The 17,544-nt window shown below is 35.3% G+C and overlaps 1 protein-coding gene across 3 annotated transcripts; it reads right to left on the reverse strand.

Annotated features, from left to right (window-relative positions):
- Positions 1-264: 264 nt before the first annotated feature.
- LOC107842742 (ribokinase) lies at positions 265-15,529 on the reverse strand. 3 transcript variants are annotated; one of them, XM_016686717.2, is made up of 13 exons: positions 15,215-15,515; positions 14,897-14,966; positions 14,701-14,790; positions 14,282-14,359; positions 12,312-12,386; positions 12,060-12,112; positions 6,511-6,661; positions 6,287-6,397; positions 2,679-2,805; positions 2,436-2,533; positions 1,768-1,906; positions 589-641; positions 265-505 (listed from the first exon to the last, which is right to left on the reverse strand). In XM_016686717.2, the coding sequence occupies exons 1-13, from the start codon at positions 15,337-15,339 to the stop codon at positions 422-424; spliced, it is 1,254 nt and encodes a 417-aa protein (XP_016542203.2). In that variant the 5' UTR covers positions 15,340-15,515; the 3' UTR covers positions 265-421. The 3 variants fall into 3 exon arrangements, with proteins under 3 accessions (XP_016542203.2, XP_016542204.2, XP_047252140.1); XM_016686718.2 differs by lacking the exons at positions 265-505; positions 589-641 and adding an exon at positions 2,217-2,245 and having other exon boundaries at positions 1,771-1,906; positions 15,215-15,526; XM_047396184.1 differs by lacking the exons at positions 265-505; positions 589-641; positions 1,768-1,906 and adding exons at positions 1,909-1,993; positions 2,199-2,245 and having other exon boundaries at positions 15,215-15,529.
- Between the last annotated feature and the right edge of the window lie 2,015 nt (positions 15,530-17,544).

A 17,544-nucleotide genomic window follows, 5' to 3' on the forward strand; every position in this document is an offset into this window, starting at 1 on the left:
TATGATTTTCTATGTGCGGATGCTTTGAATGATTTTGGTTGTATAAACATTTTTTATTAGTTTTTTTTTTTTTGAATACTGGGGCAAGTAATATACTTTTTTTTATTGATTATAGATGTTAATTTCTTTAATCAATGGTTTATATTAGTATAAAAATTTTATGCTTTTTCCCTATATCATAGTTCGTAACCATGTAACTTGAATTTAGAACATGATTATAAATGCACATTAACTATATATCTTACCCTCTATATGAGTAAGTAATTATTGAAACGCACGGTGTATTAAAATGTTGTAAGAGAAAAAGCAGAATGTCGGTCCACAGAAACCTGTTAAAAATACAATAAGAAAAAGCCCAAGTCGATAACCAGTTTTGCGTCCATTTCAACAACAGTAGGAACATGGCCATCCCTTGGGTTCTCTAGACTAAAAAAGGTGACAAGCGAGGGTCTGTGTAATGCGGAAGGCCAGCTCTAGCTCCTAAGGTTCTGCATTTAATAGCTGCCTGCAATTCACCCACAAAGCAAAGATTAGTAGTCTTTTCTTGCATTTGTTGCCTACATAGTTCATGAAAACAACATATCTAACCACTTGAGCAGCAAACGGCAACATTTTCTCTTGTGGCATGTTGGCACAGATAGCTGCAATATATGACATAGGACTCATGAGATGACACGTCAATACGAGAACAAATGGAAGTCATGCATACTGACATAAAGTGACCGAAATGGTGAGATCTTCAGCAAGATGAATTAAATTCCAGAAACAGGGTATAGATAAACCAGCTTTGATAGTGTAACATTGCTCTTAAGGAATTTAAGCCTCCCACTAATGCTGCTGCAGGGATGATGGCAAATTCCTCTGGGATTTTTCAAAGCCAATGAAACCCCAGTTCTCGACAATGAACTCGAATTTCCCACAAAAAAATTATGATTTGTTTCGAGAAGAAAGAGAAGAAGAGATGAATTCTGATCTATAACTCGTTTTGGAGAAGATGCAGATATTTGTAATACCTCTAGGAGTCTGCTAATTAACAAACTCAACCCTTACCAGCAGACACTTTTAAGAATTAACAGTCACCTATTTTGAATTTTAAAATTTGAAAAAGAACGTTTTGAATAATTAATAAAAAGAAAATTCTATAAACGAAATTGTTGAGACGCACTCCAACTTAAAGGGGTCCTATTACCCCCGGACTAATTAAAATCGTATTTTTGACAACCTTAGCGCCTACGTGGCACACAGCGTGAATCAACACACTGAAGGTCCACGTAGGCACACATATGTGTCACGTAGGCACTAAGGTTGCCAAAAATACGGTTTTAATTAGTCCAGGGGTAATAGGACCCCCTTTAAGTTTGGGTGTGTCTCAGCAATTTTGTTTATAGTTCAGGGTGGAAACAGTGCATATTAAAAAATTGATAGGTGACAAGGAAATGATATTAATTTCAAGCTACTTCCCCAGTGCCTAAGTGCCCATCTTTGACTATTTAATAATATAGCCAAGCTTGTGGTTTCCCTCCAAAAATTCCCTCAAATTATTCAACCCAAGACAATTGTTTTTAAACACTTCTGCTCTCTCATATCTTTACCAATGAGGGACATATTTCCTTCTCTCAAATACTCCCACCAAACAGTAACTATTCTAATACAAGATGCTAGAAGAACCACCAACACATTTTGAAACACATTGAACCATGTAGGAAGGCCATGGGATCACAGTACAAGGGACAAGACTTAAATAGATTATGTAGGATAAATACGTACAATAAAGAACTGCGCCAATAAATGCATCTCCAGCACCAGTTGTATCAATTAGTTCGGTTTGAGGTATACTTTCAGCTGTCCCCACAAGTAGCTTACCAATGATCATCCCTATCCCTTTTGCATGTAGTATTGCTACATTCTGAGGCCATATAAATATATAATCTGAAGTTAATATATCACAATCATATATCCATGCATCTGATATCTTAATTTGCATAAGCAGCAACAACAACACAACAACAACAAACCCAGTGTATTCCCACTTAGTGGGGTCTGGGGGAGTAAGATGTACGCAGTCCATACCTCTACCTCTGATGAAGTAGAAAGGCTGTTTCCGAAAGACCCCCGGCTCAAGTCACGAGATATCACACAAACACATAGTACAGCACAGAAGCAGATGACATAACATAGATACGGCACCCATAAGGAATATAAACAAAATTGTAAACCTGCAGTCACGGGCAAAACAAGCACCTGACTGCATTCAAACATTGAGTAGAAAGATCAAATGGTAGAAAGACGAAAGAATGTACAGTTTTAAGGGGTAAATGGTATGTACACAATTTTATATATATTCAAGACTTGTGAACTCCAAACACGAAATGCAGAAAAAAAAAAAAAAAAGAGGGAGGGGAGTAAGTTAAAGGATAGCTGAACAGGGAAAATACCGAGGATATGCATATTGGTAATGTTGCATTAGTGTCTTTCTCCAGATTCAGTTTTTCAAAAACGTCTTCAACATCCATTTCTTCCAGGAGGAGATTGTCTGCAAAAGTATTGAAGTCTCTGTAGGATGCATATAAGATATTGCATAGTCTTCTCGGCCTTCTTTTAGAGTACTTCATTGACATTTGCGCAGGTGATTATAGTTGATTAAAAAGAAAAGAGAAGAACAAAACTTTGTTAAATACCCATTTCAGTCCTTTGTAGCATTATGCAACCATCTTTACCCAATGTCACAATAACAAATTTAACTTTTGGCAACCTTAAGAGCATTGAAAGAAGGGCGCCCGGAATAGAAGAAGCCTCAGTCCACTCCTAAAAGTCAATCAAAATACCGTTGCCTTATCAGAGAAAAACACAGGAAGTAGACCTGCTTGTATATGTAAATGCTTTCTGACATACAAATTTCAGTCAGTGTGCCCCTTTATGCATTATTTTTGAGAATTATGCTCCTTTATGTATCATTAAAAAAATATGTGGGTTGTTCCCTTGAGACAGTTACAGTTGTACTAGTCGAAAATTTTTCACCTACATATTTATTCAAGGGTCCTCATTCTCCAGCTAATAGAACTGTTCAACCCAGTAAATTCGAAGGCTTTGTTACCTCTAAAGTAACTCTATGAACAAGCCAATGTTCTCTATTTCAGCGACCATATCCTACCATCCATGTAGTAGTTTCGTCCTGAAGAGGCGACGTAAATGCATCCACAGTTTAAGTGAACAAACTCACTCAAGGAGAAAGATGCTAAGCATAACTGTAGCTGCAGTTAGGTACGAACAGTCCCTTGAGTGAGTTTGTTCAAAACTTGTCAGGCCCTTAATCATCAGGATATAAGAACTCAATATAGTTCTCAGATAAATATTGTGTTTCTAAAGACTGATCTTTCTGTAGATGTTAATTCCCTACTGGTCCATTATGCTTGTTCCTTGGCCAATTTGAGCATGTTAAATCTACCACGTCTTACTTTTTTCAGAGGGTAACATGATATACAACGTCTTACTAGTATTCAGTTGTTCTCTTTCCTAATTCACTTTACCGCAACCTCACAAGTAGTTCGAGGCATGGTCATTGAAAATCTTGTTGGAATTGGAGCCCCGAGTTTTTCCAAGTCAACAAACAAGACGTGATTCAGTGTAGCGACATGCCCATTCGCGACATAAGCTACAATGATATTCACAATTCATATGGATTAGAATATTTCACCTTGCGAAACTTGTCATTACACTCTATTAGAATGTAGGGTTTGTATTCATCGAATGCAATTTGATTGGTCCTCACCTGAATAGCTACTATGATTCGAGTTGTCATCATCACTAGCAATTGGATTATATGGAAAGAATACCAACCAATCTACGTTTCCACCACTTGAGATCCGATTCTTAGCAGTACTCTTTCTTATGATTATTTGCTAAGAAATGAAAGGCTACTTATATAGTTACAAATCACAAAACATCTTTGTTCATAATAAAGACTAAATGAATCGGGTGAACTCACCGTCATCGTAAATCTCGTATCCAAATCCCCCTTGAACGTGATGACGTAACCATTTTGAAAAAATTAAAATACATTGTTTGGAAATAAAAAACTACTCCCTCCATCCCATTTTATGTGGCACCCTTTCTTTTTTAGTCCGTACCAAAAGGAATGTCACCTTACAACCACACAAATATCTAAAGATTGTTTTAGACCACAAGTTTCAAAAGTTTTTCTTTTTTCTTAAACACCGTGTTAAGTTAAATGGTGCCATATAAAATAGGATTGAGGAAGTAATTAGTAGCCTCACAAGGTAGGGGCACGGTATGCATACACTCTACCCTTCCCAGACCTCACCTTGGGAGTGTGTACTAGGTATGTCATTATTGTACGACAACAAAACAATCATCAATGCCTAGAGGTATTTGTACCACGAGATCTACTATCATCACAAGAGGTACTTCCTTCAAGATCCCTTCAGTTATACTTATGCCTATCATGGCCATATATAACTTGCATATTTCACACTTTTGGGTGTATTGCCTTCTCGAACATCCATTTTATTGGAAAAGAGAGTGTTTGCTTGCACACGTACTTTACACAAAATATCTCTTGTTAGCAATCATATTTTGGTGGCCAATAAGCCTCATCACCAAGTGGGAAGAACTGTCAGGCACGGTCTTCCATGTTTTGCCACACTATATTCCAGGGCCACATAGCTCGTTGCAAGTATTCCAACATGCGGGAAACACTTCATTGCATGAGAGCATGGCATGTGCTATGATTGCCACGTGTTAAATTGACACTCTCTCATTAATTGCATGAATGTTACCTCCACGACCTCGGTGCACACTTGTCTTGAATTCAATACATGGAGTTACGGGTTGTACTCCACAAAATTATGCCACGTTGCATTGTCTATGATGCTCTAATATTTTGGCCGGGTTTGGCATTATTGTTTCCTTTCTGCCAACAATAGTTGCACATACTTTGATGACATGATCCACTCCACAACTTGCCTGAGTGTCATTCTTACCATTGCAGTAACGGGAAGTCCTGATGCAGATTTCAACAACTCACCAAATTAAGGCAAAAGGGTCAAAAATACCCCTCTACTTTCGTTTATTAGTTATGTTTGCCCCTAGTTATACTATATGGCCCATTATGAAACTTAACAAAAATATCCCTCTTTTTAACAGTTTTCCGCCATGACAATTTAAAATCCCACATGGCCTGACATTTGGGTGACGTGGATGCCACGTGGCATGCCACCTCAGCGCTGGATTTTTATTCCTTAATATTTTTTTCGTTTCAGATTAATTTTCTTTTCCTTTTATTTTTTTCTTGCCTTTTCTCTTTCTTACTTTCCTTCTTCACAATTTCTTTTCTTTTCCTCTTTTTCAGATTTCCATTCACCCTGCATTTTCTGACGAGTTATTGATCCATAGAGTGCACAAAATTCCTACACCAAAGGGGCCAACAAAACGGTAACGATCGTTAGCCCTAGGACGTTACTAAGGTGTGTATAGCGCAGTAATTTCCTGCACTATAGGTGGAAAGAAGATGCAGTTGTTATTATTATTATTTTTATTCTTTCTTTGCCATTATTTCAGCTCATCATTTAAGTTCTGGACTCATAAAAATTACAAGCCAAGAAGCAAAAACAAGGTCAATAAGTTATAAAACATATACAGTTTTTTTTTTTCTTTTTTTTTGAGAAGGTAAGAGAACATAAATTTCTTTAAAATAAATATTTAAATATAATTTTTTTAAAAGAAAATGACTACACAGTTGGCAATTTGATTCGGTTTCAGTTGTCTTTTTCTTGGTTAATACCAAACCAAAAAATTGCCAGTTTTTTAATCAACACCAAACCAAATCAAAACATGCCACAAGTAGATTTTTTTTTGGTTAGTTTGTCGGTTCAGTTTGGTTTTTGATTTTACTTGAACACCCATAACGTTGAGGACATTTCACTGGGCATTAAAAGGTCCATGACAAAGACTAACGAGGACTTACAGGAAATTGTCCCAATCTAAAATTGAAACCTAGCTAGAAGATATCTTGTTTTCCATCTCAGAAAACTTATAGGCATCTGTTGTAGATCATGCCGTCAGCAAAACCATGAAACCAGTCAATACTACTAATAGTGCTGTCTCATGGAAGATACTACCACAATTTGAATTAGGCAGCCCATGCTAGAAGTCATTGCTCAAAATTACAATTTCTTTGTGAAGATTAGTAATGGTTCAACTCATTCAAAGTCAAATTGTTGCAAACAAGAAGCTAGAAAGATGTAGTTTATAAGAGTGAATAGCTTGCCTGAGGAAATTTGGTTGAGCAAACAACATAGCTTGCAGAGCTTAAAAGGTTATCCAATCCTTCCCTTTTCCTCTCAGCATCAACTAAAATGGGTATACCCCTTCTATTTGCCTGCACTGGAAATCCCAAAAGGATGCAGTTCACTTCCATTTTAAATGTATTGGATGCAGGAGTATTTTTGTGAGCTCGGACAACTTGATGAGAGGGAAGTGAGAGGAAAATACCTCCTCCGCCACAACAGCAGCAGTTTCATGCAATCTCCCATCGAAATAGACAAGCTTAGCACCATCCAATGCAGAAAATAAATTTGATTGGGAAAGATCAGTAGGTATCATGGGTGGATAGCCAGGGGTGTGAATGCAAGTACGGGTCTTCCTGAAACATCAAAGACAAGTAGCTCTTCAATAGAAAGGCAACCCAATTGCATAAAACAAACTGCTAGAACCTCCCCAATAAAATTTAGCCGGCACACAAGCTGCAAGGATAAATGCATATTTAGCTAAATGATCAATATGTGATACAGTGATACTAATAAGTTGAGATTAAGATTCCTTAATGTTGGGTCTGGTGTTTTTGAGAAGTTCTCTGTTCAGTTAGAGAATTATATGGTGGTAAGGATGGAAATATAACATTTTGAGAATATCTATTTTTAGAGAAACTGTAATTTTCCTTAAAAACAAGTTTTTAACCAATATTGAAATGAAATGTGTCCAAGTAGAGCACAATCATTTTGTAAAATTCATAAAGCCAACAAGCTTGAGATTGAGGCACAATTCATTGATTGATTAGTATATATGCGGCAAAGATGATGCAGTATCCAAGACGTAATTTTCCATCTTTAAAACATGTTAAACTTTGATGTAGTTTCAACCCAGTTTCTCAATAGAGACGATTCACTGAACGGAAACTGTAATAAGGGAACTAAAACACAAGAAGTCAACACTGTTGGGGCATGAATATCTTGTGAAAGTGATTCTGATGAAGTTAGTGTATAGTCACTTTTTTTAAAAGCAAAACTGTTGGTAGAATTAGAGAAACAGTTAGATGAGTCAGCAAAACGGTTAGATGAGTCAGCAGAGTAGTTGAAAGTATTAGCGGGAAAAACTGTTAAGCTTCGGGAAAGCAGTTACTGTCTTGTGGAATTAGCTCATTGTATTTTATAATAGCCTATTATAAATACATGTAAGGAACATTGAATAATCATCAATATACAGAATCATTTGTTTCCATAATCAACTTCTTCTATTTCATTTTCTTCTACCATAATCAGAAGCTATCTTCTCGATTCCTCTCCGTTAGGGTCCTGATTTAGCAATTGGATTCTCGAGCTACTCTAAGCTCCTGCGATCCTGCTATTAGTGTTATCAGAGCCAATGAGTCCTTGGCATCAATGGCGAAGGGGGCCATAGTAAATGGAGATTCAATGTGATACCCCGAGTTTTCCCGTTAAATATTTCGCTCCCAAATGTGTCGAGTCGTTAAAGCCTTTTTATCTTTCCAAGAGTCAGTTAAGATCTCGGACGAAAATGTGTTGAATTCTGTTCTTTATCGCGATTAATAATTTTTCTGTGTGGAATTTCTGTATATGCGACCCGTCATCGCGTAGAGCATCGAATAAGCTTTCCAACGATATGTGGATCATCCAAAACGGACACTCGAGCGATGAGTTATGATCATTCCGATCTAACCGTGAATAGTGGTGAACAGTAAATGTGCAGGAAAAAAATACTGAGGCCAGGCGAATTTTAGGGTCAACTTCAAACGATCATAACTCCTTGTACATAATGATCTGGGTGAGCTACTATATATCAACAAAAAGCTCTGAGAGTCCTTTTTCCAATGAAATTGGTTTCATCCAATTTGTCCATCGAAGCAAAAAGTTATGGTCGATCTACTTTAACCTATCAAAACAGTCCACCAAAGGACAGATTTGACATTATTTGATTTTTAAGGGTATTTTGGGCATTCCCACTCCAATCCATCCGGGTAAACCATGGATTTAAGTCCATTAAGAGCATTCAATAGCTCATTTTTCTCCAAAATTTCCTAAGGCTCAAACCCCAACCCTACTACTCCAAATTTCATCCTTCTATGTCTCTTGATTGAACCGTAGAAATTTCAAATTGATTTGGGATTCGAGTTGATCATGTTAAGGGCTTCGAGAAGCACCCTTTATTTTCGTGAATAAAGTTCCGGAGCCGGAAGTTCATATTCATCTTCCATTTTTTAGGTATGTGGGGCTTTGAACAAGAATAATTCTTTCGTTCTTGTGCCGGTATCTTTAATTTTTATTATGGATTATTATGAGTTTGGCAAATGAATTTATTTCCAAGATATCCTACCATGAGATTTTGATTATGTATATATGTAAATTGTTCAAGCTTGCCAATTATGATTATTTAATGGATTCATATGGTTCTGTAAATTGAATTACGTCTAAATAATTCGATTATGAACTTATAAAGATTTGAATTGTAAGTTTTGAATCACATGAGTATTTGACGATTTTCGTTCTATGAATTGAGATTTAATATTGGGATTCTTGGTGTTTCTATCAAGAATTGATATATTTTGAACATGTATCCACGTTTTAAGTTCAAGAATGAATTATTGGTATTTCCAAGTGTTTTCGAGCATGTGTCAAATTTTGAGCTTCCTTATGACGATTTGAGTTATTGGGTATATTGATATCAAAGTTGCAATGAGTCTTGGTATTTTCCGGATGGTTTTGATGAGTTAAATTGTTGAAAATATTACGTATTGAGTTTTCATATCCTTGTCCAAATGTCGAGTCGGTTATGGTTCAATGCATTGATACCTTGTTGATGTTGAGGAAGATTAAAATGTTTTGAGCTAAAATGTGTTGAGTTAGAAATCCACAAATTGATATGATTTGATAAATGAGAAAGAGATTTGATTTGGTATTTATGATAGACCCTTGTGATGTTATGGTGGATTTCCTAACGCGTTCTGAGCTTGTCAGGAAGTACTACTTAGCACCGAGAGGGAAATTTAGTATTTCCCCAAACCTATGTGCCACCGTAGGTTGTTTGATGATGATATTATTGGCCAAAGAGCCCGATTGTGATTATTGCAGTTTTAAGGTCGTACTCCCTGGCAAAGAGTATGACGCTCCCGCCAACGGTGGTTTCAAACGTTGGTATTCCACGTAGCTCACGTGGGGTTGTCGGTTATAGGAAACTCCCGTGTCCATAAGATTAAGTTTCTTGAATTACAGAGTCACTCCGAGATTTGAGTCAAAGAGTTGAGATGTTTATGATGTTTTATGGTCATTTATGATGATTTATAATTACCTATGATGATTTTTGGCGATATGATAATTTATGATGATTTAGGATGATTTATCATAATTTATGATTTATAATGATTTACGAGGATTACGATATTTTATCATATGAACTGTTTATTATGAAATTACGAAAAGTATGATTTGATATAACTCAAGCCAAGTGAGTCATCATTGTCCGTATGCATGTTTTCATGAAATTGATTATACTATTTATATTGTTGCATGCACCTCCACATACTCAATACATTTCAAAGTGCTGACCCACATATTTCCATGGGCTACGTTCTTACCAAAATGTAGGTACAAGCTGTAGCGCACATATTATGTTCAGCTGGGTCGCAGCTCTCGATCAGCAGGTGAGTAGCCCTTTTGATTCAGGGACTTGAGTTGTTCAGATTTGAGGTGTATTGTATTTTCTGTATTCAGTCGTATTGAGTAGGGGTAGTTAGGAGTCATGACCCGGCTATCTTTGGTCAATGCTAGTAGAGGCTTCATAGACAGTCACTAGTAGTCAGTGTATTCAGTTTCAGATTTGTATATATATGAGCAGAATTGTGACCGTGTAAATTTACTTTCATGTTGGTCAGACTAAGTTATGGGTTGTTTCCACATTATTCCTTCTATTTTATGTATTTTATTCAGTTGCTTTGGGTTATGCCAGATAAAGGGTTAGCTTGGGGACTTTTGTGACCTTAAGCACCATGTGACGTCTCGGGATCCGATTTTGGGGCGTTACATTCAGTTAGTGAGGCTAACCCTACAGAAGTAGGGGATTTCAGAGAAATGATGCAGCATTTGATTACTGAAGTGGGATATTTGGTTGCTAAGGTCTTACCCAATGCTTTAAATGTCAAGGATGGGGTCACTGAATGAGTGAGTGTCCAACTCGAAGAGCAATTATACTTTGGGAAGGTGACCCATACTACAAAGATGATGCGGAGCAAGAGGAAAAACACATAGAAGGGGTTGATAATTTTGATGAGAATGCGGAGTTTGTAACGGATCCATTTGATGGGGATATTACCATCCCAAATATGCTAGCCAACAAAGTGTCATTCGAAGAGGTTTGGCCTCAAGAAGGAGAGATTAGCATTCCACTTTACTTGGTTAAGCAAGTTATGATTCCTCCCAATTCCAAGGACTCCCCCCAAAATTCTTGATCTTGATTGTGATGATTCCTTGAATTTGAGGACAAATTCTCTTCAAGAAGGAGAGGATGCTACAAGCCGAATGACGGAGCTTTACAGATGAAGAGGAGCATTGTGATCCACCATGATGAGGATGGGCGAAGGAGAAGTCTCGTTCTTTGAGTATTTGGCTCTTTAGGTCACTTTATGGGCCATCTGGCATTTAGAGTCACTTTTGGGCCCATTTTATAATAAATAGCTCATGGGTAAAAATAGCTAGGTTTCTTCTCTTTTTAGGACTTAGATGATTTTGGATGAACTTACACATGAGAGTGTTTCTAAGCTTGTTGGGATCTTTTGTGATTATTTAGAAATGTTGGTTGTGAGGGGGTTCAATTCTCCTCTCGGACTTCGTAGGAGTTAGGTGCTTATTTACGTTAACCATTTAAGGTCCTTTGGTTTAATATACCATTGGTTTGTTTACGATTCCTCTACTTGTGTCTATCTTTTACCCCTCTTTTCTTATTGTCTTTGCTTTCTTTTACTTGTTCTTGTTTTCGTATTTTTGGTTCGTATCAAAGCTCCTCCAACCTAAGCCATGGCTATGAGAATCCGAAAATACTGTTTCAGGATTTTAGATCCATTGAATAGTGCTATGATGCCTCTCTTAGTATTTTCTCTGGCTGGTTTTTGTGTATCTGTTTTAGCAGCACAGAAGAAATCACAATTTGGCTGGGTTTTGGCTTTTTGGAAGTACGACTAGCTCAAGATTAGGAAGTTCATAGGTTATAGCTAACTAAAGAGTAGTAGTAGGTAGGACGATGTTACAAATGGGGACCGACGACAAACATTTGGGTTTACTGTTTGCTTGTATACAGAAAACCACCTGCTGATCAGTGTTTAGCAAGAATAGAAGTAACCTGTACAGTGCAGATTGAATGAATTCGTGAAACGATGTTATAGTCTCGATTAACCCCTACCGAAAAATGGTGGATGGGCAGCAGCGCTGCTAGACGTCTGAGAAGTACTCAAGAGACTTGAAATTTAGTTCAATCATGGCTTCAATAGCACAATGCTATAACTTGCAGCTGCCATCCAGCAAGTAGTGTAACACACAAATTTTGACACAGAATTTAAAAGAAAAAAATAGATAGGAACTCATAACTAACACTTCAATATAAACTTTACCGCTATGAATTCAGTTTCAAAAAAAAAGTACAGTTTAAAAAAAATTTAACCAATTTAAATTCATATGTCAGGAAAATCACTTCACAATCGTAACTAATCACCACCAAGGCAGTCTGTAATTGCTGCAAACAGAGCAGAAGGCACTCACGTTTGGTTGTCAACAATGATGTAGGTAAATGGTGAATTTCCTCCATCTGACATCTGGAATTAAAAACAAATGGTATAAGTAATCAGATACCTCTTGCAAGAAACGAGTATATGCCAACAAGTCTGTGGACAGAAAGAGGCAAAATCACAATTTCACCAAATATCTTTATATAAACAAACTACCAAGACACAGAAAGACCTTCAAGTTATCATTTTTGTAGCACTAGGAGCACTCCATGTCTGGATGGCTCACCACAATAAAAGACGAATCTACACCATCTGCTTCTAGTTCCTCCAGTAGCCCTTTTCCTTGAGAGTCATCAGCAACCTAAGAAAACAACTTGGGATTAGAAGATGAAGTGACGATTCCAAGGACATTAATTTAAAAGGTTACAGAAGTTATGAATAGAAAATGAAATTAGGAAAGCCAGATACTGCTCGGAGGTTAGTTTCTAGGAATCAAACACAATGAACGGCATCGCCATTGGGTTGTTTCATTGAAAGACTAATACGTAATGGACTACAACAAATGAATTGTATGCAGAGCAGTGATATCATAGCTTATCTTGGAATTGCTAATACATGTCCATCCTGTATAAAATAAGGCATAGATCTCCTCATACATTATGCAGGTATTACAGCCCCCGCTGTTTTGGTTCAATGGTAAGGACACAGCATGTAATGTGTGGATTCACAAATATCATTACTTCAAATTCTGCCACAGACAAGAAGCTGGTATTTTAGTGGGAGTAGGATAGAGGCAAAGACCCATGCTCCCTCTGGTTTCGAACCAACCATTTCTTGGTTATCAAAAAGAGTTATGCAGCTGTTAATTATAGGGAGTTTAACACTGGAATTAGACATTGTAATAGTGGGAGTTATATTAGTAATGTAGAGTACTGTACAGGAAGAAAGACTAAGAGCCCGTTTGGATAGGCTGAAAAAAGTGGCTTTTAAAAAGTTCTTTAAAAGTGTTTTTGAAAGTGTTGAAACTTATTTTAAAAATAAGCAGTTACACGTTTGGATAAAAGTGTTGAAACTGAAAAAAAATTGTTGATGTGTTTGGTAAACAAGTGTTGTTAAGCACTTTCTTTTTGTCAAAATGTCTGAAACACCCTTAAAGCTGTTAATAATATGTAGAGTTGATTATTATTAATTTTTATTTCTAAAATGATTCAAATTAAAATTAATATATATTTTAATTCAGAACTACTAACTCGCTCTCTCTCTCTCTCTCTCTCTCTCTCTCTATATATATATATATATATATATATATATATATATATAAATCTATGTATCTATAAATCTATCTATCTATAAATTCATCCATAAATCAAGCAAAATATATATATTACTAATCATTTTAATTACATTAATAGATAAATAGTTGGTCATAAATGATACTATTTGCTTGATAAAATGACTCTTTATTGGAAAATATATTACTCGTTGATTGAGTAATGACTATATCACTATTAAAACATTGTCGAATACGAATGTTGCGTCGTCAAATATCGATGGATTGTTCACTAATCGTTCATGAAGTTGTATATCTTCAGTGAGTGTTTTGCATATATCTTGGTTGGTGAGTTATTTTTTCTTAGAGAAATTTATATGCTGTACAATAATAAAAAAGGACAGCCCGGTGCACAAAAGTTACCGCTATGTGCGGTATCGGGGGAAGATCCCCACCACCAGAGGCAGTTTCCAATGCTTGAACCCATGACCTCCTGGTCACATGACAGCAACTTTATCGGTTACTCCAAGGCTCCCCTTCTTGTACAATAATAATTGTCTAAATTTAAAAGAATATATTAAAGGAGAATAATATATAAAAATTATATTTCATAAATTAGAAGTTTCATACAAAAGAGGTAATTTTGGAATAAGGGAGAATTATGAGGGACAAAAGTATCTTTTACTTGGTCAACCTTTAATGACTAATAAGCCAAAAATAAATAAGTAGGAAATGAGGGGCTTTTAGCTTTTGGCTTTTAAAAAGCCGATTTGGCTTTTTTTAAGCAATTTTTAAAATTGTCAAACACTTCCTACAGGAAAAAACGGCCTAAAAGCCATTTTGACCAACTTTTAAGCTTATTCAAACACCCTCTAAGCATTCTTAACGAGTTCTAAGGTTGGGATTATTTGTTAATAGAATCGAACTAGTACAGGATACATAAAGAGCTGAAATTCCGAAAGCTAGCTAGGATCAGTCAAGCAGACCTTTGAAATAATCTTAGGAGTTAGGCCTAGGCGAGCTGCACAAGTCAAAGCATTGCCAGTGTTTCCACCTCCTTGAACCTGTTTTACCAGAAAAATCACTTTTCATTATGGCAACAACACCATACCTAGTAAAATCCCACAAAGGGAGCCCGGGGAGAGCAGAGTGTACACAGACCTTACCACTACCTCTTGGAGGTAGAGAGGCTGTTTCCAAAAGACACTCAGCTCAAGTAAAGCAAATCAAAGTAGCAATTAAAAGGAAAAAGAGGGTGGTGAAGAGAAACATGATAACTAATAGCAAAGCAGTGTGGAGCATATATGCAAGGAACCGTAACATCAACACAAGGTGTGATCAAATAAAGAATCAGTTTTCATTATGGCAAAGAATCAAAAAAGGAGAGTGAGCTCAAATAAAGAACCTCGAAGCTTGTGCTTCGAATCTTATCATCTGGGTTAGGATAAGAAGCAACAGCAGCCAAAAAATCCAGGGACACCGCCCCACAACCTAGCTGCTCAAATTACATCACAAATTCATCAGATATACTATAACCAGTAAACCTCCATCAGAAACTATAACCAGTAAACCTCCATCAGAAACGTAAAAAAGAACCCCACTATGATGCGATTTTCGGGGAGCACTATTGAAGCTTGAGTTGCCCGAATTGACATTTTCATATTGAAATTTCTGCACCCACAAAAATGTCAACTTGTTAAAAGAAACTTAAGCTGACGTATTCTCTTTAAATATGTATTTTTAAATTAATTTCCTACGCGGACTAATTTATCCAAGGGTGTTGTAAAGACTTATTGCGGTATAAATTTATTTATTCTACCAAAAGTAATGTATCAATTTTATCTAAAGCTTAATAGTGGATATCCCGCTGAGCAAACGAGAATAATGTAGTCTTGGGCAAAGCGAGAGGATGAGTGTACCTAGTTGTAGTTGTGGTGCGAGAATGATTAGCAAGTGTGGGAGGAGTGAAGGGAGACGGCAAAAGGGTCATGGACTTTAGCCCTGCGCTAGTGCCGCTGGTTAGCAGCTGTCCTGAAGTCATCATTTTCGAGGAAATAGGCCACTCAACTGCGGAACCGCGTGGTGTTGATACGCCGGGCGTATTCTAATAACTGCCAACAACCCATCCACAAACAATGTTAGATGAGAAGCCAGAGGCATGGAATCTGTTTTAGGGACACTGACAAAATAGCCATTAATTTAGCCCAACATTTTGGAATTTTTCATTATTTAGCCATTTGTGACACAAAAATAGGGGTGTGCATAAGAATCGAAGAATCAAAAAATCAAATCGAATTAGTACGGTTTTTTTATTTGGTCTTTTTCTTTTTGATAGTTAACTTTATTTATTTGGTGTTTGGTTTAAGAATAATTGTTATTTAATGCATGAATCAAATCTTTATTATGTAAACTTCTAAAAAATATTTATACTACATTTCTCATATAAACATCCTTAGATGGTTAAGGTTTAATGTAAGATATAGCAAAACTTTTTAAATTGCAATTTATAGCAAATTTTTTGTATAAAAAATGAAAAGAAAAATATTTTTGCTTTAATAAAAATTAAAAATATATATTGCAAATAAGGAAAAAATATTCCATGTACAAAAAATAATTGGTAGTTAAGATCAACATATCAATCATCGCTTTTTTCTTTCTAAACGGATTTTCTCTTTTTTCTCTCTGAAATGTTTTTCTCTTTCTTTAATCATAGTAATTTCTTTCATCTTCATTGTCAAACATAGTCTTTTTTTCTTCATTATCAAACATACCATTTTTCTTCTTCATTTGAAATTCTTTCCCTCTTATTGTCATCTTCTTCGTCAATACAACTGTTCTTCTAATTTCAAGGAAAATTACAATTCCCTTTTTATTTCTATAAAAATTTCTCGAATAGTTTTAGTATTTAAGTCGAAAACTTCTAATAAAATATTAATATCAAGTATTTTATTTAAATTGGACTCATACTAAAAGTTTATTTAATTTACTGAAAATAGATGGTGATAGTTTACATTCAATAATAATAATGCATTGAGAAAGATGAGATGTGACAGGTATTTTATTGTTTTAAATGTCCTATTTTTGTGATTTTATTTGTACTATGCGATAGTAAAAAAATTTGTAAATAAAATACCAACAAAAATGAAGAGAGAAAAATATAATTCAAATCGTTTTCATACATTAATTCATCATGACGATGTTGTTTTTGTTTGATTTGTGAATAAAATAGTTATCATTGAGTTTTCTTTTTAATTATTTTTTTTTGTGTGTATATTTTGTGAGTTTTAAAGTATTTTGTAATTTTCAAATTACATCTCTTCACCAGTTATTCGGTATTAATTACTCAACAATTCTATATTATGTTTACAGGTAGACCTAAAGATGTTTCTGTAAATGGGATTACGTATGCTACAGATACCAAGTATAAAAGACTGGTAAATGCAATAGTAAAACAACTCAAGATCGATATTAACTCAATTCAAATTGAGTTTAAGGTGATAAGTGACAAATGTCCATCAATGATCATACACAAGGATACAATAGTCATGATGTATCTAGATCAAAGAAAGACGGTTACTGATTTCTTTGTTAAATATCTATTGTACATAACAATAAAGGATATGTCAATGAATATGATAGAACATAATGAACAACCCATTATTTGTATTGGGAACAAAAAATATAACGAACTAAATGTGGAGTGGCAGCATCTATACTTAACTGATTCAGTTCTATCGAGAGGGACACAATAGGAAAACATGCCACAAACATGCACCTCAAGTTTAAGAAATAGTTATTCTTCTTAATTTTGATTTATTGTTAAAATTTTTGATATGTTTCTAAATGTTTTTTTTTTTAATTTCTAGATGAGGTTTTATAAATAACAATTGCATCTTTAGATTCAATAACACAATTTTTCTGTTTCTGGATTTTTGAATTTAATATGTTACATGTAATAACTTTTGTATGTACACATATAAAAATGACGAATAAAAGTACTTAAATGATACAAAATAATACAATTCAATAATTTTAATCACTTGATATGAATTTTAATACCAAATTAATATTTGGTATCAACAAATACAATGTAATGCAATTCATATTTCAAAACATAAATCCAACAATTCAATAAACTCAATTACTCTATATCAACTCTAATACCAAAATAATATTTGATATCAAGAAAAAGAATGCTATACTATTTATGTAGCATTACACAGATCCGACACTTGAACAATTTCATTCA

Source organism: Capsicum annuum, chromosome 9, assembly GCF_002878395.1.
Source record: "Capsicum annuum cultivar UCD-10X-F1 chromosome 9, UCD10Xv1.1, whole genome shotgun sequence".
NCBI classification, from domain to species: Eukaryota; Viridiplantae; Streptophyta; class Magnoliopsida; order Solanales; family Solanaceae; genus Capsicum; species Capsicum annuum.

Coding starts and splice junctions, on each gene's coding strand:
- LOC107842742 (XM_016686717.2), bottom strand. CDS start 15,339: ATGATGACTTCAGGACAGCTGCTAACCAGCGGCACTAGCGCAGGGCTA. Junction 12,113..12,311: donor TAGATTCGTCTTTTATTGTG/GTGAGCCATCCA, acceptor TTTTAATTCCAG/ATGTCAGATGGAGGAAATTC. Junction 1,907..2,435: donor TACCAATATGCATATCCTCG/GTATTTTCCCTG, acceptor ATATGGCCTCAG/AATGTAGCAATACTACATGC.